The sequence below is a fragment of the Gracilinanus agilis genome, chromosome 5, assembly GCF_016433145.1.
Source record: "Gracilinanus agilis isolate LMUSP501 chromosome 5, AgileGrace, whole genome shotgun sequence".
Taxonomy (NCBI): Eukaryota; Metazoa; Chordata; class Mammalia; order Didelphimorphia; family Didelphidae; genus Gracilinanus; species Gracilinanus agilis.
This window is the reverse complement of record NC_058134.1, coordinates 41,801,682-41,824,545: the sequence shown is the minus strand read 5'-3', so window position 1 is coordinate 41,824,545 and position 22,864 is coordinate 41,801,682. Positions and strand designations below refer to the sequence as shown.

At 35.3% G+C, this 22,864-nt stretch overlaps 1 protein-coding gene across 1 annotated transcript in view; it reads left to right on the top strand.

Moving 5' to 3' along the window:
- ACAD11 (acyl-CoA dehydrogenase family member 11) overlaps positions 1-22,864 on the top strand; it is a 99,197-nt gene that overhangs the window by 28,917 nt on the left and 47,416 nt on the right. Inside the window, exons 5-13 of the mRNA XM_044678416.1 lie at positions 1,857-2,021; positions 7,999-8,140; positions 8,508-8,629; positions 10,498-10,604; positions 10,816-10,942; positions 14,949-15,026; positions 16,860-16,998; positions 19,515-19,622; positions 22,143-22,241. Of these exons, the coding sequence (XP_044534351.1) occupies positions 1,857-2,021; positions 7,999-8,140; positions 8,508-8,629; positions 10,498-10,604; positions 10,816-10,942; positions 14,949-15,026; positions 16,860-16,998; positions 19,515-19,622; positions 22,143-22,241 (1,087 nt within the window). The remainder of the gene's footprint in view (positions 1-1,856; positions 2,022-7,998; positions 8,141-8,507; positions 8,630-10,497; positions 10,605-10,815; positions 10,943-14,948; positions 15,027-16,859; positions 16,999-19,514; positions 19,623-22,142; positions 22,242-22,864) is intronic.

Here is a 22,864-nt window from a genome sequence, read left to right as displayed (position 1 = left end):
AAAAAAAAAAAAAAGAATATAGCCAGGAAAACTCCATGGATGGTCTCAGTGAGTGACTCCTGATTAGAATGCTAGGGGAACACACCTGAACTCTATCTTTTTTTTAAGTAATGTTTTCCAGCCCCTCTTCCCTTTTGAGGGTAATTATTATTCACACAGATAGGTAATTACATCTGTTATTTTCTAGTTTAATAATCTTGGGTGAATAATTTCCTTACACTTGGCCAAAAAGGTGATTAAATTAATTGGTCTCTGAGACTTCTTTCAGAGCTTAATTGTGTGATCTTTTGAACATACATGAGATAACTAGAAAAATCCTATCTGAGGGTATATAATTGCATACTAAATTTTGTGGCATGCCCCCAAAATACCTGTGGCAGTTTAGGGAACAGAAAAATCAGTATAAGCTATCATATTCAAAATATTTTCATGGAGAAGGTGAAACTTGATATGAATCTTTAAGAATAAATTTTAGAATGATGGAGAGGAAGGGAATCAATATTTCAGTGAGAGAAATAGCATGAGCAAAGATGTGGAGGCATGTTAGTACCCTGTATATAAGCATGTCATTAAAGACATTGGCTTGAATCAAGTAGAAGGTAAAAGAGGAATGAGATATGGAGATTTATAGCTAAAATTTCTAGAGAAGACTGAAAGCTAAGCTGTGGAATGGAGCATTGATCAATTGACAGAAGGATCCATTTTTTGATGCTTTAAAGGAGGGGGACTGGGTTTTATATGATTTAAGTTGTATTTTAAGAAGCATCACTGAGAGGGACAGCTGGGTGGCTCAGTGGATTAAGAGCCAGGCCTACAGAAGGAGGTTCCTGGGTTCAAATCTGGCCTCAGACAGTTCCTAGCTGTGTGATCCTGGGCAAGTCACTTAACCCCCATTGTCTAGCTCTTACCACTCTTCTGCCTTGGAATTAATACACAGTATTTATTCTAAGATGAAGGTAAGGGTTAAAAAAAAGTGCCACTGAGCAAAATAATATAAATGTGAGAATCAAAAAGATTTGGTGTAGGGAAGCCATTCAGAAAGTTAAAATTTTGAGATAATGAGGGTTCAGGGATCCAAACTCTGAGTACTTGCTCACGGTAGTTTTGCTTCCTTTTCAATATGGCTATGGCAATAACCAATAAGAAAACAAACATTTTGTTTTCAATTCGTGAAATTTTTTTAAGCGAAGAAATTAAACTAATTTGGGGACAAATACCACAAATACCTTGGTCTTGACAGAGGCTGTCTTATAACTAAAGTAGTAAAATAGTTTAAATTGTCATTTAGTCATTTTTCTCTAATTTTACATTTTCGCTAAGTAGTTATTGCTGTCATTGTTCTTTAAAAAATCAATTATTAGTCTAACAACATTGAAATTGAACATTATCTCGAAAGTTATCCAATTGATTTTTTAGTTCTTGACTTAAAAAAATAACCTTTTTTGTAATGAATTTATTTAGTTACAAATTTCCTAAAAACACCCACTGGCTGACACAAAACATTCTAAAAAGATTACAAAGTAAAATCTTTTTTTTAAATGTAAAAAACCAAAATACACATGATAAATGCATTACAAGCATCCTAGAAAGACAAATTAATAATGGGAAAGTATTTCTAGGAATACATTATTTCATAGTTCCATTTGTTTTCAGACAACTAGCCAGTTTACATTAAGCACCAATCACGTGAATATTTAATACCGTGGTGCCAAGTACTGAGCTTTGTGTTACCTGGCCATAGAAACACAGTACTATGTTTAGTAGTGAAATAAAGTGTAATATAATTAAAATTCACTTATATGTTAGAATGTCTGTTTGTAACTTTTAATTTCTAAAAACAACCTATCTATTTGCAGGTATTAACATGGACAAAGCAGTATCAGGCCGCTGCTCATCAGACCATTCCTGCTATGAACCAACTCTCTGACTGGTTAATGCAGAACTTACCAGATCAGGACCAAGAGCAAAATTTGATTCATGGGGACTTTAAAATAGATAACTTGATTTTCCATCCAAGAGAGGTACTACAAATACTAGTGTAAATTAAACTGGGAGTTGGGGCTATCTCTGGGCAAAATCTAAAATAGGGGCTTCTTTCCTTCCAAAATATTAGAGAGCTCTTCCACTCTTCCTTACACTCCCAGAATCACCACCAGTCAAAATATTTATTGTAAGAGAGCAAAAATATCAAGACATTGGTGCATTCCTGAATGTAAGATAAAAACCAAGTCTCTAGTAATGCTTGTAATATAATTAGAAATGTATAAATGCTTTGTAGGCTGCAGTGGCCAGGATGGTGAGGGAATTTTGGAATATGCTTTAAGATGATGAACTGAAGAAATGAGATATGTTTAGTGTAGGCTTGAGAAAAGGTGATATGAGAGGGATATTTAAGTATTCAAAAGGCTTGGATGTGAAAAAGGCATTCATTAGATTTGTTCTGCTTGGCCCCAGAGGATGAAACCAGGTGAGTGAATGGAAACTGCCAGACAGATTTCATTTTTATATTTTTGAAAATAAATTCCCTTAGAATGGAAGTTCTTCCAAAGTGGAATGGATTCTCTAGGGAAGCAGGGACCTCACAGGCACCCTCAATTTTTAATTTTAGTTAAATTTTAATTTTTAACTAATTTCTGGCCTTTGTCAATAATACTGGTAAATTCTTATTCAAAGGACAAACAATTCCTACTCTTGGTTGGGCTACTGATCTTGCTTTAAGACAATTCAATGAATGTTAACCTAGTAAACCAAAAGGCAAAATATCTTTGCAAATTTTCAACTTAAAACTACTGAATAGTTTACTTTCTTGATTATATAATATATAATATAGTCTAGTGTCTTTAAAGTGCCAAACTCTGTACCCCACATAGTTGTTACATATATTTCATGTTCTTAGGTCTTTGGGGAAAAGCTATGAAATCATTTCTGAGAGACTAAAAGAATTCTGATCAATGCAGTGACCAATTACAATTCAAGGGGACCAATCATAATGCTGGCTATCCACTTCCTGAAAAATCAGTGATGAGTTCAATATAAAATGAAATAGTTTTTTCAGGGGGACCAGTGTGGAAATTTGTTTTACTAGACTGTGCATATTAGTTATAAGGATTTTGTTTTTCTTTTTTTCCAGTGAATGGGAAAGAGACAAGAGGGAGGTGTGGAAATACCTATTAATTAAAATGAGTAAAATTTAAAAATTAGAAAAAAATTTTACTCTCTAAATTGTTAATGAGCCTAATGTTGAACAAATAAGAGATCCCTTACAAACACCACAGGCCCAGCAATCAATACAAGGATAACTAGGGCCCATCTACACAAATGTAAGCAGTTTATTTTTAATACCTTTTCTTTTAAAGGGGAAGCAAATCCTTATTTCAGAGGACTGAATTCCTAATGGTAGAATTTTAGAAAATAATAAGTAAATAGGATGAGGTAGCATTTTTGGGAAAATGACCTTTTTATTCTCTGAAATCATACTAAACTTATTCCTACCTATTCCACTTTCCTGTAGGTCTGATCCTGCAGACAATAATGTTCCTAGCTATAGTAAACTCTCTTTACTTTTAAAAGAAAGGAAAAAATCTAGATAACCTATCTATATAATAATAGTAATAGTTGCAGAATAAGTACTGAATACACAACTCAAAAAATGTAAGGATTAATAATAATAGAGTATGAATTTTGAAGGCTGGAACACTTGAATTTGAATCTTGCCTGAGATACTGAGGCATGGACCTGGGCAAGTCACTTATCTGTTCTCCTTCTCTGTAAATTATAATAGATAATAATAGATAATAGTAGATAATAATCTGTTTCTCTACTTCACAGGAATGTTGTGAGGATCAAGTGAGATAATGTATGTGAATCATTTATTAAAAAAGTCCAGGGGCAGCTGGGTGGCTCAGTGGATTGAGAACCAGGCCCAGTGATGGGAGGTCCTGGGTTCAAATGTGACCTCAGATACTTCCTAGCTGGGTGACCCTGGGCAAGTCACTTAACCCCCATTGCCTAGCCCTTACCACTCTTCTGCCTTATAACCAATACACAGTATTGATTCTAAGATGAAAGGTAAGGGTTAAAAAAAAAAAAGAAATTCCAGGTAGCAACAAACATCAAATACTATTTTTCCTTATAAAATCAAAGTGGCTATATAATTACCATTTTCCTGAGGCAGAATGTGAGAAGTTATGCTTAGAAATCACAGGAAGGACAGCCAATATTCACTACTAATCCTTTGCCTGTTTCAAGAACATTAACTGTTTTATGTCTATCACTAAACATTTATTAAACACCTACTGTGTTCCACTGCATTAAGTGCTGGGATATTAAAAGCAACAAAAGGATATTCTCACCCTGGGATACTTGTCCCAGAATTGGGAGGAGTTAAGGAATGCTTACTAAGCTGAAATTTTAGGTGGCACTTTCAGGATGCAGAGAGGGCAGTACCCGGGGCAGAGGAGTCAGAGCGTTCTAGGCATGGCAGGAGAGTCAGAGACAATGCCCAGAGCAGGGGCACAGGGTCTTGGGAGTGGAACAGCAAGGTGGCCAGTGTAAGAAGTCTGGAAAGGAAGGGGGGAGGGTATAGGTTAGAAAGGGCCTTGAGAGATAGAAAAATGTAACACTTGCCTTCAGAAAGCTTAAAATCTGGTTGGGAAGAAAAATGTATTTCTATGGAATACCACAAAACCACGAATGCTAGAATGAGTGGTAGAAACTAGAAGTGCTCAAAGAGTCCCAAGAAAAGCCTGATTTCCAGTGAGAGTTGGCATTGTTTAGAGATATTTAGCCACAGGTTTTCCTAACATGATTTTACCTAGTATCTTAAGCTTCATTTCACACAAATTCCAGGGGTATTTTGGGGGTTATTTAGAGGTATCTAAGAATAACAAAAATACAGTGTTTGCCTTATTGTCTCGTCTTTGGTCTCTCATCTACATCCTTCTTTGATGGTCTATTTGTAGTATCGTTATGATTTTTTTAAAAGATGAAATGATCAGAATACTAGAATTAGAGGAAGGCAAGAGGAAAACAAAGAATTTGGATGTATTTCACAAATAGGAAAAATGGACCCTATATTCAAAAATTGATTCTTTCTGTCTATAGCCATGAGGCTGTTTATACTCCCAGGATGGCCTGTAGCAAGCCTTCCCTTGCTACACATGTGTACACATACAGAGTGTATATACATATGTTTTCCTAGATAAAACAATTATAAACTTTGTAAGAAGAGGAATTTTGTGTTTGATATCACCCCCTTTGGCTGCCCTATCCCCTTCTGCTACATATAGCATTTGATTAATAAATGTTAGTTGACTTTTTTTTATTTCTTACTTTCTGTCTTGGTAATAACTCTAAGATAGAAGGGTAAGAGCTAGGCAAACAGGGTTGTGACTTGCCCAGGGTCACCCAGCTAGGAAGTGTTTGAGGCCAGATTTGAACCCCAGTTATACTGACTTCAGGCCTGGTACTCATCTATTTTGCCACCTAGCTGACCCATGATTGACTTTTAAAAATCGATTCATCGCTACATATAGAAATCCATGTTTTCAATAAGTCTTGGCTTTCCAAGGCTGTATAGCAAACCATTTTTCTTCCCTGCCTCAAAAAAAACCCCTTTAATAAAGGAGTGGCCTTGAGGGGAAATCTGACACATTTGGGAGAGGAGGAAGATTAGGTGAAGAGAATGGGAACACAAAGGAAAAACAATTCAGTTCTCCTCTACTTATATGAGAAATATTTGCTCAAGTACACAAAGGCTCCATGATTTTCTTAAAATGATGAATTCCAAATGTGAGAACAGTCCACCAATGCAGGTACCCATCACACTCCATCTCTGGCTTTGTAGATTAGGCCCAAGGAGTTGATTAAGAGACACTATGCCAGTACTAAGTATCATAGCTGAGATTCTCACCCAGCTCTTCCAGGCTCCAAGGCCTGCATTCTACTCTCTAGGTCAGTGATGGGCAAACTATGGCCCACGGGCCAGATGGGGCCCCCTGAAATGTTCTATCTAACCCTGCGACATTATTCCTAATCTGACGAATACAATGAGTAGGATACAATACAACAAAACTTTGAAAGAGTTGCCTCAGAAACAGACTGACAGAGGAGCATTTCCTTTCCTTTAGCCCCCTCTTTAAAAAGTTTGCCCATCACTGGGGTAGGTCATTGCTACCTTCTTTGGCAATATTTAGACATTTTATTCTCACATTTCCATAGTATTGTGGTTTAATTGCTAACTTGAAATAAATGCAATTCAAGAGAAGAATATTAAGTTCTCATAATATAGAAAACATTCTTATATATCCCACTTTATGAGTTAAAAGGACAGTTTTTACCCTCAGGTAATTCCTAATATTTTCCCCTTTATTAGGAATAGAAAAGATTCAAATTTACTAAAAATTTATTAAGTGACTGTTGTGTTTAAGACAGAGCAAAACATTGAATACATCCCATTTCTTTTCATCATTTCTCTTGACACACTTGAACTTTTTTCCCTCCATGTAAAGTTACTAGTTTTTGTAGTTCTATAAAGTAGTTGGATAGATTGATTGTATGATATTGAATAATTAAACTAATTTAGGTGTTATTGTCATTTTTATTATATTAGTTTGTACTACCCATGATCAATGAATATTGTTCCCAAAACTAAGCAATAATAGTGTGGGGGGGTAGATATTATGGTAGCATTAGAGTAGAAAGCAGTTATAAAAAAACTAGAAAGAATACTAGTTGAGAAGTCAGAGAACCTGGATTCAAATATGAACTTTTCCATTCTTTGATCTTAAGCAAATAATAACTATGAGACTTAGTTTTTTTATCTGTAAAATGAAGATAAAATTAGTGCAATAAAATTTCTTTTTTTAAGTATTATTATCAGCTCTTTTTACCTCATTCATATGGCATGGCTATGTAATAAGTTCCAGGTTGATAAGGATTTGAATAACTCATCCAAAAATTGTACTTATATATATATATATGTATATATATATATATATTTGAATGATTGTAAAATGTTATAAGGAGAGCTAAGCATTGCAGAATCAATTCTGTCAAATTGTAGTGTTGGAGAAGACCTTTGAGAGTCTGTTGGACAACAGAGATATCAACTCAATCAACATTTAAAGAAATTAAATCAGACTTTTCAATATAAGGTCAAATATGGAAGCTTAAATACTTCAGCCACATAATGAGAAGCCAGAACTCATTGGAAAAGGCCCTCATGTTGGGAAATATTAAAAGCAAAAGGAGAAAAATAACAGAGGATGGGATGGATAGTGTCATGGAAACAATAAACATGAACGTGAACAGACTGAGGGACGTGCTATGGTCTGGGAGTCACAAAGTGTCGAACATGATGAACAACAAAAATAATAGCAAACATGTATATTGCACTTACTGTGTGCCAGACACTGTGCTAAGTGCTTTACAATTATTATCTCATTTGATCCTCTCAATAACCCTGGGAAGTAGGCATAGTTATTATCCCCATTTCACAGATGAGGAAATTGAGGCAGACAGCAGTTAATGACTTGCTCAGAATCACTCAGCTAGTAAATATCTGAGGCCGCCTTTGAACTCAGAACTTCACTCCTCTAGGTCCAGAACTCTATCCTCTTTACCCTAGCCACCTTATTATTCAGTACATAGCACTGTGAACTAAAATAAACAGTTAATGTATAAACTGTATTTTAGCCAATAATGTCTATTTCTTATATCAGTAAACCTTTTTATGTGTGCAGAAATATTTAAACAGGTTTAGATAATCTACCAACTAGAAACAGAGTGGTCAGTAGAGTAATAGTAGTCAAACTAGGGTGGTCAGTCCTATATTAATTGAGAGATAGCCATCTCAAAATGTAATTGCAAGAATCAGAAAAACTTTTATTTTTTTAGCAAAGTAATGATGAATATATATATTTATTCAATTTATTTATCTTTTTAAAAGTCAGTTTGAAGTTGTAACTTATTAAGACTCCTGCTTGTTTTTAATTAAAGGCTCGTGTAATAGCAGTTCTGGACTGGGAGCTTTCAACCATCGGACACCCTTTATCAGACTTAGCATACCTTTCCTCCTTCTTCTTTTGGCCTAGGAACATTCCAGTGTTAAATAAAAGTAATAACTTGCAACTTACTGCAGGTAAGAAACTGAAGCTTTGTACAAATGACTTAATTTAAGGTTTATTCATAAGTAACATTCCAATAAGACATATTTAGATTTTTAAATAATCTTACAGTTTAAGAACTATGACTAAATTTTAGCCTACGAAGAAGATAAATAAAGAACTAATTTCGTTCAAATGTTTTCTTTCTGAAATTCCATTTTAATAATAGTTGCAAAATCTGGTCTAGTATATTTAATGTGTTTAGTGAGCCAAAGATTAGAAAAACTATTGTTACGTGGTTTGATGTACTTACTTTGAAACAAAAGTAGTATGTATGTTATAATATGCCATTTTTAAATATATCATAGCTTCTTAGATGAATATAATGTGTTATTTTTATAGGGATACCATCCGTAGAAGAACTGGCTTTAATTTATTGTCGTTACAGAGGAATTAGCCCTACACTTCCTAACTGGAACTTCTTTCTTGCTCTTTCATATTTCAAATTAGCTGGAATAATGCAGGTAATTATTTAGTTTTTAACATGCAAAGATTAACAATTGATAATTTTAAAAATTCAAATGCTATGGTCTAGGTGGTATAGTAGGTAGAATGCTGGACCTAGAGTTGGGAAGACCTAATTTCAAATTTGGCCTCAGATATTAGTAGTGGACCCTGAGCAAGTCACTTAAACCTTTATGGGCCTCCATTTCCTCATGTGTAAAATGCAAATATCATAACACCTATCTTCTAGGATTATTATGAGAATAAAATGAGATATTTGAAGAATAAGCATATCTTAAAATACAAGTATTGCTTCCACATCACTCTTCTCCAAAATTATCTGAATTTTATTTGGTATTTACTTATCTCTGTACTTGTATATTTTGTACATTCACATATATACATATGTTGTTTTCCCATTATGGAAAGGAGAACAGTGGCTTTTTCATATTTTTCAATGTACCCTCAGCTCTTTAGCACAGTGCGTATTGCATAGTAGACACTTATAAATGCAATGCAATGGAAAAAATGGGTTAATTTTTGAACTTCAGTGTCTTCTACTGTAAAATGGGAACAGTAATGGCACCTCACAAGATTGTTGGGAGGAACAAATGAGATAGTGTGTGTAAAGTGGTATGCAAACTTTAAAATGATATGTGAATGTCAGCTGTTATTATTAGCTAAATACTTAACAAAAGCAAGGCCAAGATGGATTGTACTAAATTAGCTACTAAGGTCTTTCTAAGTCTAAGATTCTATTACTCAAAAATAAGTAGTGTATTTCTGATGATATATCATTGAAATAGTGATGCAGGTATGGAAAGAAAAGAAAGAAGGAGGATAGGAAGCTTTTTAGGCACCACAGAGGAAAAAGAAGAAAAGGTTAAGGGGGAAATAGGCATTTTTTTCTTGTTTTTAAGAATTCATGCATTCTCTGCCCAACTTCTACTCTTGTCAGTAATCTCCATTATATGTCATTTTATCCTAATCCTTCAAAAAGGTTGGATGCCTTGGACAGTGAGTTCCTGAAAATAGATCTTAGAAAATCTTATAAATCTGACCATTTCTACAATTGGTTATCAGATGGGATTTTAATGTAAAATAATTTTTCATTTCATAAAGGAGTTTCAGTGAGTGTATTTGCTTTTAAAAAAAGTTAGGTCAAAATGAAAAATATCAAAGAAGGATGATTAAAATTTGTATATTAATCATAAATAGTTTCTTTAGAAATTCATTTCACCCAAATTACCAACATAGAATTAGAAAAGATAAAAAATCCATAACAACTTCATATATAACAAGAATGATCATTGATATTTTTAATTGAATAATTGGAAGAAAAAGCAGAGAGAATCAAAGATAAATTGATAGCGCCTACTTAGTACTATTAGGAAAAAAGGATTTCTTTGACCATTTGAAAATGGAAGACTCCATTTGTTGTGTTTCATTTTTAGAGTAGGAAAGGGTGATTTTATTTAGGTCTGATTTAATCCAAGTCAGACGTGTTTAGAGATTATGTAATTATCTTTTCTTTGGTTCCACAGTTTGATATTATTTTGATTTCCTAAATAGGTTTCTTTAATCACTGAAGATGATGTAATTGGCAAGCATGATTCCTGTGAGAGCTATAGTGTCTATTTAAAAAGTGCAGTTTGTCCTCTCTGCTAAGAAATTTATACAGTGTTCTGGGTAGGTGATGTGAACCTCTTGCTCTTGCTATCACCATAAGTTAGTAGAGCTAGCCTCCTGATTGAAATGTTTGTGTCTTGCAACTTTGGTTAGTTCAAATCAGTTTATGGTGCCACCTGAACCCTGCAGAGATATGAGCTTGGAATTTGGGGTAGAACACTTTTTGGCAAAGCTGAGTGTTTGTTTTCTTGCATTTAAGGGAGTATATGCTAGATATCTCCTTGGAAATTCTGCATCTGAAACAAGTTATCTGTTTGCTGATGTTGTCAAACCCCTAGCAGAGCTTGGCCTACAATTCACCAAAAGGTAAGGAAAATACATAACTTTGGCTGATGGAGATCCTAGTTTTTCATGAGTTTGTGCCATGTATGCCTGGACTTATTAATTTGTGGAGGGCAGAGATGGTTCCTTTAAAGTAGCCAAACACACCATGAGTAACAGTTGGGTGTTCAGTAATGCTTCATGGAGATCAACTTGGAACCTTATCACTCATTTACCTGTTTTTCCTTCACCAAAGAACGCTGAGTGCTACAGTTTCACGGACTGATTCTACAGGAAGATTATTCCTCCAGACTAGGACAGGCCAAGAAGTTCTTCTGAGAGTAAAACATTTTATGCAGCAATATGTACTGCCAGCAGAAAAGGTAATTACATTCCAAGTACTTTTTTTTGTGAAATGGAATATATATACTGCCAAAATAATCTTTTTTTTTTTAATTTTTAGAAAATTTTTCCATGGTTATATGATTCATGTTCTTTCTCTCCCCTCACCCACCCCGCCCCCCAACCTCCCAAAGCCGACGCACATTTCCACTGGTTTTTACACGTGTCATCAATCAAGACCTATTTCCATATTATTGATAGTTACTCTGAGGTGGTCGTTTAGAGTCACTGTCCCCAATCATGTCCCCATCAACCCTTGTGTTCAAGCAGTTGTTTTTATTCTGTGTTTCCACTCTTGCAGTTCTTCCCCTGAATGTGGGTAGCATCTTTACCATAAATCCCTCAGAATTGTCCTGGGTCGTTGCATTGCTGCTAGTACAAAAGTCCATACATTCGATTTTACCACAGTGTATCAGTCTCTGTGTACAGTGTTCTCCTGGTTCTGCGCCTTTCACTCTGCATCATTTCCTGGAAGTCATTCAAGTTCACATGGAATTCCTCCAGTTCATTATTCCTTTGAGCACAATTGCCAGAAGAATCTTAAGGAGCACTAGTTATACTACCAACTTCATCCTTTCTCCCCCTTCTCTACTGAGTGTTGGAGAGAGACTGCCTCTTTCCTTCTGTCGGGCCCCCTTTCTTGCTGCCTGGACACTGCATTTTGTGCAGTTCTGGAGTAGAAGACATCACTGTAGTTTCTCATTGGATTTTTTATCATTACTTGCTCTGATGATAAACGTCAGGGTTTTGCTGCAGTAGATGCGTGGCCAGCCTCTCTACTCGTTCAGGCGTCTAAGTATTAAGTTTCAAGAACCTCACTGAGGAATAGAAAGAGGCAATGAAATATACTGGACAGAACAGCTGGGTAGTCTTGGCTTCCAGAACCAGTCTTCTACAACCGGGCTGTGGGATTGTAGACAGGCTCTTTATCCTTCATGGCCCTTATTTTTCACACTCACAAGAAGAACAGTTAGATCTAACAGCCTTTTCTGCTCTTAAAATGGCATTAATGTTAAGGATACAGATTCAAACAAGGAAATGGATAATTAAGAGCAATGATCTTTTCATTTGAAACATCCAAACAACTGAATGGATTTAGGTTTCTTAGATTTCTTGTGGGGGAGAGGGAAGCAAGGCAGCAATATTTTATTTGTTTTGATTTGAGTTTGCCACAGTTGGAACCATAAAATGATAGAGGTGTAGGATAAACCACCTCCTCTCCCCTGAAATTGCCTTGTTCTTACTTACTTGAGTATATCATTTGCATCCAATAAAAGGAGAGACCCTAGCACCTAGCAGTGTGCCTGGCACTCATCATAGGTGTTTAATAAATGCTAGTTGAATTAAGATTCAATCCATTAACCTTGATGACATGTGCTAACTTTTTTTAATACTATATTTATCTTAGAGTTTTTGGTCCGTGATCCTTTGTTTACTTAGTAAGAAGTACCTAGCATTTATTCCTGGTATTTCATTAATCTCAGTAATAAAATATATTCTTGTGAGATTTATATTAACAATATGTTATGTTTGCTTTCAAAGAGATTAATTGCTGTGGCAAAAAGATGCTTAGGAAACCTTAACTTTTTTGTTGTTGTTGTCTATCTGAAGGAGTTCACGCCTATTTAAATGGCTAATTATTAACCAGGCAGAGATGTAGGCCAGAGTACAATTGTAACTTGTTCTTTCTGCCAGGAAGTGAGCTTCTGTTTAAAAGATTTCCTGTTTTAAGCTGCTTACTATTATTATTTCCCAAGAATGAATGCTACTGTATGCCTGTTATATCTGTAAAGAAAAATATTTTGCAATATATACTTTTTCTTATTCTCTGAAACTATATTTTTGGTGACAAGGCAGAATTGAAAAGGTGAATAGGCTAAATTTTTTCAAAAGAAAAAAACTGCTAGTATTATTTGTATTGGCAAAATTCTCTAAAAATGATCCCCCTGAAATTATAAAGCAAAATTGAAGACTTCTCTTCATTTTCTTGTGACCTCTTATGAATGTCATACAGTCAATGAATTATATAGACACATCTGTCTTTCTATACATAGATAGTGACAAATTTGAACGCTAAAACAAAAAATGTTGATAAAGGAATTGGAAGCTGATTTGATGTAAGGTTAGATTAGGTTGGAGGGAAGTGATGTGTGAAAGATGATTCCCAGATTTTACATCTGAATGAATAGTGTGATAGTCATGTACCATTAAAAGAAATTAGAAAGTCAAGAGGTATAAAGATAATTTTTTATATGTTGAATTTGAAAAACGAGACAAGTGGATAAAAATATCCAGCATGCCATTGGAAATATCCTGGAGCTTGAGGGAAAGGTCAAGGCTTAAAAATATGTATTTATGACTAATCTGTATAGAAGTAACATTTGAAGCCCTAATAAATTTTAAATTTCCAAGAAAGAGAGAGTAGAGCAAGGTGGGAGGGGGGAAGACAGACCATTTTGACACAACCAAAAATTAGTAAAGTGATCAAAGAAAATATATGATGAATTTTTTATTATTATTATAATGAAAAGAAAACAGATAATTTGAAAATGTAGACAAACCTCAAATCCCCAGATCATTTGTTTGACTCCAGAAACATCTTTTTCCATAAAAAAGGTATGTTTATATCTTAATATATATACATATATCTTATTGTATATATAGTATCCATTTAAATGTGGATTTGTATGATGTTCTTTAATTCCCGTATTACTGAACTTGGAGTGGTGCCTTCTCTTCCAATAACTGGACTCATGTAGAATCCAGATTCAAGCCTGACCCCTAATAGAGAGGAAAAATCAGGATTTTTCACCCTTTGTACTCCCTAGCTCAGTGCCTCAAATTCTGGCAAAAAAATATCTTAAACAAAACTGAGAATATAGCTCATGTCTAAGGTCTCCCCAAAAGAAATTAACAGTGTCCTTCTAGAAAGGCATTCACTGTACAGAGAAGTAACTGTCTCATGTAATATGGCTATTTCTTTCCTCCATCACAAAAATTCTTTAAAAATATACACATTTTTTAACAAGGGCTTACCCCAGGAGGGCTCACATTATGTCTTTAAATCAAATAATGAGCCCCATTATGAATATCCAACTCAAGAAGCTAAAAAGCAAGCTATTTAGTTTTCCCATTATATCTTCCTGCATTCCGCCATTCTTTTTAAATCCATTCTATATTGGAAATACATCTCTCTCACCAATAAACTCCAAGATTGACTCAAAGTTCCCTATTTCAAACCTTGAAACCAGAGAAAGAAGTTAAGTGGGATTTTAAATAGCTTCTTAGTGTATAAACAACAAAAGAAATCGAGTAGACAACAAAGCAAGTACTTAAGTAGAATAGATTTTATCTTAAACTGCAAATATGAAATATTCCTTTGCTACTACTTACAAGATAATTTAAACAAAACGAAGACCTGGTCTTTGATTTTGGATTGGGATTTTTGAAGACATGTCTAATTTTGAGATAGCATAATCTTGTTAAACAGATATATCCCACCTCCATGCCATCACAGCATCCACTCCCCAAACCATATATGTTCCCTCCTCACCCTTACCTCAAGCAATTCCTCTCCTTTCAAAACTCAGCTCAACACTACCTATTACATGCAGCCTTTCTGGATCCTTTCAAATGTTAACATCCTACCCCTCAAACTGCCTTGTCTTTACTTAGTTTGTATTATTTTGGATATACTTAGAGTCTCTCTTATAAGAATTTAAGCTAACTGCAATTTGGGATTATTTCATTCACTGTTTTTGTATCCCCAGTGCCCATCACAGCAGTGTTATATAGTAAGAACTTAATAGGTATTCGTTGGTTAAAAGCAATATTATTAGACTGATATAATATGCATCTATGTTCTTGACCTAAAACTCTATATTTTGGAAATTTGGTAGTAGTTGGTGAAATGGATGAGTGATGTTAGATAACACTAAGGATGTTGTTAAATTTTTTAATGAATTAACATTTTATTTTTATTTTAAGGAGGTAATAGAGTTCTATATTCACAATGAAAATTCACTGGACAAGTGGAAGAGACCTGTAGTGATTGAAAAACTTCAGGTACTGAAAATAATCTTTTTTAGCTTTTTATAAATATAATTTTAAAAAAATGTTTTTAATAAAAAAAAGTGATGGTAGCCTCAGTCAAACATAACTTTAAATAGGTTTATATTTAGATAAGCTGAATCATTATGTTTTAAATATGATATATTTACATTTATAAAAACAAATATAATAAATTTAAATATAAATATATCTAATGAATTATATGTGTAATTTATGACACACAGAATTTCATACTTGAAGAATTTCCTCACTGTAGGTACTCACTTCTCTTACAGATTGACAACTCTTTCATACCTTATTAGAGATTCTACCTAAGTTGCTGTATCTGAAAACAATTTATCACTTAATGGCCTGCTCACTTGGGGTGAACCTTTCCATGCTTAGCTAGGGCTGGTCCTCAGACAAAAGGCATCTGGTCCTCCTCAAGTCTTCCCAATTGGTAGTACCTGAAGAGTCTGTCCTCTGCTGCCCTAGCCTTTGAGGGCCCAGGTTCATGATCATGTCTTGATTTCAGTAAAAGAACACAAAAGCCGTATAGACAGTTAGTGGGCTAGATAGAGCAAAAGCCAGAGGACAGAGGATCCAGCTATAGTAAACAGAGCAGAGGACAGAAGATGGGATTTGTGGCAGGACAGCCGTGTCCTCCAAAGTCCTCAGTTTTCTTCATTTTGATGACAAATGAGCAAAATTTAACATCAAAAAGTTGTTAAACCAATTGCAAGACCCAGTGAATAGTGAAAACCCAGATATAAAGCCTTATTGTCGTTGTTGTTAAGAGGATGGAATTTAGAAGGTCAGGAGTTCAATACAGGATGCCGAACTTTGAAGCAAGTGCCAGCACAAATGTGAGCAGTACAGTTGTCAGGCTGATGGTGAAACAAATGATCCAGTGGTCACAGCTCTACTAAGTAACTCAACAAAGAAAAAAGAAAGACTTGACAGAGAATCTGAAAATTAAATGAATTTCAATAAGTCAAGTGGACCGATGTATTTTATATCCTCCACCAATGCCTTCATTCAACATGTATGTGTATGTATATATGTATATCTAATGAATTGCACGTGCATGTACATGTATACATATACACATTCACATATCAGCATGCATGTGTATACATATCCACACATTCGTGTTGATAATATCAATAATTAACTTTTTGAAAAGAAAACTAAAAAATAAATTCTCTGACAAACAGATCAAGGCATGCAGTATCCAGTTTTTAGAATGTGACAAAGTCTTAGCAGCTACAGAAAAGAAACACAACATAGTAATAACAGAATCAACAACCCTTATTATGCCAGGTATACCTGTATTCTGAATAAAGCAAGGTAAGGGGAAGTGTAGCCATTTGCAAATTGTTGTGAATTATAATTTGAATTTCCTCCTTTATATAATCAATAAAAATAATTCTAAAAGGTGGGACAATATAATTCACAGTGCTTTGCATAGTCATGCATGGATGTCTGGGGTCTATTTTCTTTTTTACTATGATTCAATAGAAAGTGCTAAAATCAGTGAATTAAGTTTTTAAAACCATATCCAGAGCAACTAGAGAAGAGCTTGTAAACATAAGAGGCAAGGTGACAAGAGAGAAAATTCCTCTTAAAGTTGAAAAACAGCCTCCATTTGCAAAAAAAAAAAAAAAATTGAGCAGTTGCCTTTGAATACTACAAGATTGATTGAATATATTCATTAAGACCGAGAAGATTTTTTGAAGTTGTGTAAATAAAACATTTCAACATGATATATTTCCTGGGGTGTGGATATGAATTTAAGACTGAAGGATCCAAGCAAGTTTTGAAGATGTCTTTTCATCACTTTAACAGGAAATGGCCAAAGTTGAGGGACTCTGGAACCTCTTTTTGCCACCTGTCAGTGGCCTTAGCCAGGTGGATTATGCATTGATTGCTGAAGAAACAGGAAAATGCTTTTTTGCTCCAGATATTTTCAACTGCCAAGCACCAGGTTACAGAATTATTTCATATTATTTCATAAATGTAGCTTTATTTGATATTCTAAACAATGTTTTTAAAGGATTCTTTAAGCAGAGGAGATAACGTTTCAGAATCTTAGAAACAAAGTTTTTTGTTGATATAAATCAACTCCTAAACCTACCTTTAGTTATAGGCATCTAGTTGCTGGCCCTTCCTAATGATACAGTCGATTCCTTTGTTGTTCATGCTTCTGCATTAATGGCATGTGCAGATGAGGCAAAATTGCAAAATCTGCTGCCTGGACTTTAGTCTGTTGCACAAGTATGATTTCATGGTATGTCACATGGCCTCTGGCTGCCATAGCGCCTGGGAACCACTGATGCGGCGGAGCTGACAAATAACCACACTACATGTATATTGTTTATCAGAGCAAACACAATGGGCTTGGCAAAATACCTCCAAAAAGGACTTTAAGCTCCCTGGGCTTAAACTATGGGACTCTGCTACAGTAAGAAGCATCCTGAGCAACCACTAGTGATGCCTTAAACTCTGGCACACGCCATGTTTTTTCCAAATACTGTCATTATTAGCTATACCACTCTGTTACCATTTTATGAAGTTAATGCAAAGTTTTAGTACTAGTAATTAGCATAACTGCTTTATATAAGACCTATCCCTAGAGTTTCTGAGATGAAAGCTCATTTTCAGAGGCTTAGCAAATTATTCTACCCAAGAGGCAAAATAAAATGGAAAAGACACTGAACCCTACAAGAGATCTAATCCTAAAGCACTCTCACCATAAAAGTGGTATGACTGTGGGCATGGCATTTAAGTGCTAAGGGCATCTGTTTCCTAATGTGCAAAATGAGAAAGATGTATCACCTCCCAGGCCCCTTTCAGTTCTAATCTCTATGATTTTCTGTTTTACGACAGTTTAACTAAACATTTTACCAACGTTCTGAAATTAGTCCAGAAGTACTAAATTGTACTAGAGTCCGCAACTTCTAACAGTAGTTGAAGACTTAAGCCTAAGTAGTTTAACAGCACCAAATATTCTAAGAGATATTTTCCTTATCTGAAAGTTACCTTGGCCTTCAGCTTTGGCACATTGTGGTCTAGAATAAAGTGCTTGAAGCATTTCCAAGTGAAAGAGAGAAGTGAATGTTCTCTATATTGAGTGTTTGGGGAGATTTAAATAATTTTTAAAAGATTAACTCCCACTCAAAATGCCTAAATCATTCCTAAAAGTTTCAAAAGTTGTGGCAATAACATGAAGTCTGATAAATTATTCTTTATCTTTACATTAATGCAATAAGCATTAATTACTTCCTATGTTTACTGGTTGTTAATAGTATGGACAATTATATCTAGATCACGGACTCTTGGACCTGGAAGAGTCCTTAAAAATCAGCCAAGTAGGGGCAGCTGGGTAGCTCAGTGGATTGAGAGCCAGGCCTAGAGACAGGAGGTCCTAGGTTCAAATCTGACCTCAGACACTTCCCAGCTGTGTGACCCTGGGCAAGTCACTTGACCCCCATTGCCTACCCTTACCAATCTTCCACCTATAAGAAGTTAAGGGTTTAAAAAATAAAAAAAAAATGTGAAAAAAAAAATCAGCCGAGTACAATCCTCTTATTTTATAATGGAGGAGACAGGCCTAGGATAGGTGAAGGATTTGATCTAGGTCCTACCCCAAATTAGTGGGAGAACCAGGACTAGAACTTCAGTCTCTTGATTCCCATGGACCACTGAACTTCCTACTGGTTGTTTAAAGATTATTGTCTTATTACCCTATCTTTTAGTGTGTGCATGTGTGTGTGTGTGTGTGTGTGTGTGTGTGTGTGTGTGTGTGTGTGTNTTTTAGTGTGTGTGTGTGTGTGTGTGTGTGTGTGTGTGTGTGTGTGTGTGTGTGTGTGTGTGTGTGTGTTTTAGGGGAGTCAATGGATAGGGTGGAGAGTGGTAGACTGAAAGGGCAGAGCAGGGCAGGGCAGGCATTCCAGGTGCACAGAACAGTATAATCAAAGCTTCCAAGAGAGGAATGCTAGCATTTGTGGGAGCTGAGGATTTAGGTGTGCTTCACTGGACCCTAAATTCTATTTTCAGTAGTGATACTGGGTTGTACTCCCATGTTTGCTTGTTCTGACCAAAAGAGTGTATTTGCAATACATTCATTCAAGTTTCAAGGTACAATCTTTGCCCATGAAACTTTTTTTTTCTTCAGGGGATCTTGTCACTTGGGTTCCCTAAGTGTCAGGTTCTAAATTGGCTAAGGTTTTGGCTTAAATTAACTTGAATAAAAACACAATGAATTTTCTATATAAAAATATACAACTAAGATTTCAATAGGCTTAATCATTCTGTAAGCTTAAACTATTGTTACCTTAAGGTCTAGGATAATTTTTGGTGAATTAAAATTATATAAAGCTATTAATTAAAAATAATTATGTAAAGCTAGTTTTTAATCATTTTTAATAATAATCATATAAAGCTATTCATTTCAAGATTGTTAAAATTTTGGTGCAAAAATATACTTTTATCACTTCCCAGACACAGGAAATATGGAGGTACTTCATTTATATGGAAATGAAGAACAGAAGAAACAGTGGCTTGAACCTCTTCTTCAAGGAAGAATTAAATCTTGCTTCTGCATGACAGGTAACCTGTTCCTAGCCTCTCTTCTGACTTCCAGTTTCATATCTCCAGCCTCCTGCTGGACATCGCAAATTGGATGTCCTGTAGAAATCTTGAGCTCATCAAATCCAAAACTCAACTCCTTGTCTTTCCCTCAAAACCTTCCCCTCTAACTAACTTCCCTATTACTATTGTTGAGTATCATCCCAACCTGAGGTGTCAGCCATGACTCCTTCCTCTCGCCTCCCCACATGCCCAATCTGTTGACCCTGGTCTGTCAATGTTATCTTCATAGTATTCTCACACATTCCCCCTTTTCTCCTCTAACCCTGCCAGCACATGTAAAGGGCCTTATCCCCTCATGTATGGAGCACTGCAATAGCCTCCTGGTTCACCTCCCTGCCTCAGCTCTCCAATCCATCCTCTGCTGTCAAAGAGATCTTCCAAAAACAGAGGCTGACCATGGCTCTGCCATACCCAGCAAACTCCAAAAGGTCCTTGTTACCTCCAAGATCGAGCATAAAATCCTCTGTTTGGCCTGCAAACCTGGCCCCTTCCTGCCCATCCCATGTGTACTCCTTGTGTACTCTGAGGTCCAGTGATGCTGGTGGCCTTGCTGTTCCTTGCACAAGATTCTCCATTTCCTAACTCCAGGCATTTTGGCTGACTGTCCCCAATTATTGGAACATCTTCTCTTCTTATCTCAGCCTCCTGGCTTCCTTCAGGTCCCAGCTAAAGTCTCACCTTCTACAGGACGCCTTTCCCAACCCCCCTTAATTTTAGTGCCTTCCCCCTGTTCATTATTTCCAATTTATATTGGACTCAGAGGACTCATTTGTAGTTGTTTGCATGTTGTCTCCCCCATTAGACTGTGAACTCCCTGGTAGCAGGGACTGGCTTTAGCCTTTCTTTGTGTCAGCACTGAGCACCTAATGCCTTCATAAATGTTTGGTGATGCCTGACCTTTCTGCAGCATATGGATTCCACACTATAAAAACAGGTTTGAGGAAATTGTGACTGGTGACAAGAAAGATAACACATGGTATAGATGGTGAATATTTGCATCCAAGGCCACCTCACTCAACCTTCACCCACCCATTAATAGGCCATTAATAGCTACAGCTTGTTCTCTTAAAGATTCTTTGGTGAATTAACTCTCTGGTAAAATCTTGATTCCTAGTCTGTCACACAAGGTAGAAGATGACATCTGCTCGCTTGCGACTGTCTTTTTCTTACTTGTTATCATCAGTGCACATGGAGGAATTTAATAATATTTTTTAATTGAATTGAAAAAATTTGTGACAGTTATTCCATTACTCACATTGTTCTTTATAGACATTTCATACTGTTTTCTCTTGGGTAGTTTAGTCATCTTGATGTTAGGTTTATAACAGAGTTCTCAAAATGTTTAGCTTTTTCTTGAGCCAATACAAATGGAACTCTGGTGAATGCTAAACATCTGGTCCAAATTAGAATGGTATTTTTGAAAAATGTCTAATGAAATATTTTATCCAAGAATGTTTGACTTCATTTCTACATAGGAGGAAATAATTTTTTAAGTCTTCAAAATGAAGTTTTATAGTTTCATTTTTGAAATCAGAATTAAAATTCAAATCTATTATAGCTATATGTTTTCACAGGTGTAGAATTTAAGCTATACAAATTATTTTTATAATTTTTTTGGTAAAGTTCAGATTCTCATCTGATATATGTTACATTAGCCTTTTCCTTGGAGAAACTGGTTTTTCCTCTTAATTCAATAATATTTATACCTAATCTATGAATATTTCTTTATAGTATTAAGCACTGTGGGAAACATAGGAGTTTTCATTCTGGTCAAGTAGATACCTACAAAATAATTGAATAAAACCCATTTATTCAACCTGTTAACAAATACAAATAAATATAATAGAAGCTGATTATTTATAATACAATTATCAAGGTGATACTGAGTTAGAGCAGACAGTCCACAGCTGAGAGTCAGTCCGAGAAGACCTCCTAAAGGCATTGAATTTGGGCAAGTGTTGAAGACTTGAATGAGTATTAGGGAATGAAATAATATAGATAAAGGGAATGAAATGTGCAAGTGCAAGAAGCAAGTTAGTCATTAAATTGATAGAAAGAAATGAATTCTATACCCAGTAGGACTCTGGATCCATAGAACTTACACTCTTCAGTGAAAGAAGATAGCAGCATCTTTTGTCTTGCTTTGACAAGTTAATTAGTGAAGACACTTGAAATAAAACTCAGAACTGTTCAGGTACAGGGCACTGAAATATTGAACTTTCCCTTTTCCTCCCAACTGGGATAGTTTATATCAGTGGTTCCCAAACTTTTTTGGCCCCCTTTCCAGAAAAAAATATGACTTAGCGCCCCCTGACACATACTATCACCGCCCCCTTACAGTTATTCACCACCACCAAATGCACCCGTGGCCATCACCACCTCCCTGGATCGCTGCAGCACCCACCAGGGGCGATGGCGCCCACTTTGGGAATCACTGGTTTATATGTTTATTTAAATGTAACTTTTGGTTCTTTGTAGAGCCCAATGTTGCCTCCAGTGATGCTACTAATATTGAATGTACCATTGAACGAGATGGTAATAACTATGTCATCAATGGCAAGAAATGGTGGAGCAGTGGTAAGTACACCCAATTATGGCTATGACAGAGTTGCTGGACATCAGAATTCCATCAGAGTTCTGTTTTTTTTTTGTTTTGTTTTGTTTTTTTGCTTTCTTAAATTAGGGGGTTGGGAGAGATAAAAGGGAGATAAGGCAGATCTTTGTTGAGAAAAAAGTGGAATTTAATTTTAAAACCTTAAAAAAGAATTGAGTTAAAATAAATTTTGAAGCTGAGCTAAATTGAGTTAAAATGAAGTTGAGTTAAAATACTTTTAAAGTATTTTCAAATTTTCAAAACAAATTATTTGTGGGCAATTAAAGGTTTATTTTTCTCTTCTAATTTTTAAGTATGAGTGGAAATTTGACATGAAATAGCTTGATTATGTGACATTCATCTTCTCAGTAGGAAAAAAATGTGTTTATCAAACCACATCATTAAAGCTTGTAATAAAAAAAACCAACATTTAATCACCGTAGCTTAATTTTAATCAGAATGAAGAATGTTTACCATATTTTGTGTTTTTGTAATGTTTGTACTACATGAATATTGTTGTTCACATGATTTATATGAATATTAGATACAGTTTTTTTTTAAACCTTTGTACTTTGGTGTATTGTCTTATAGATGGAAGATTGGTAAG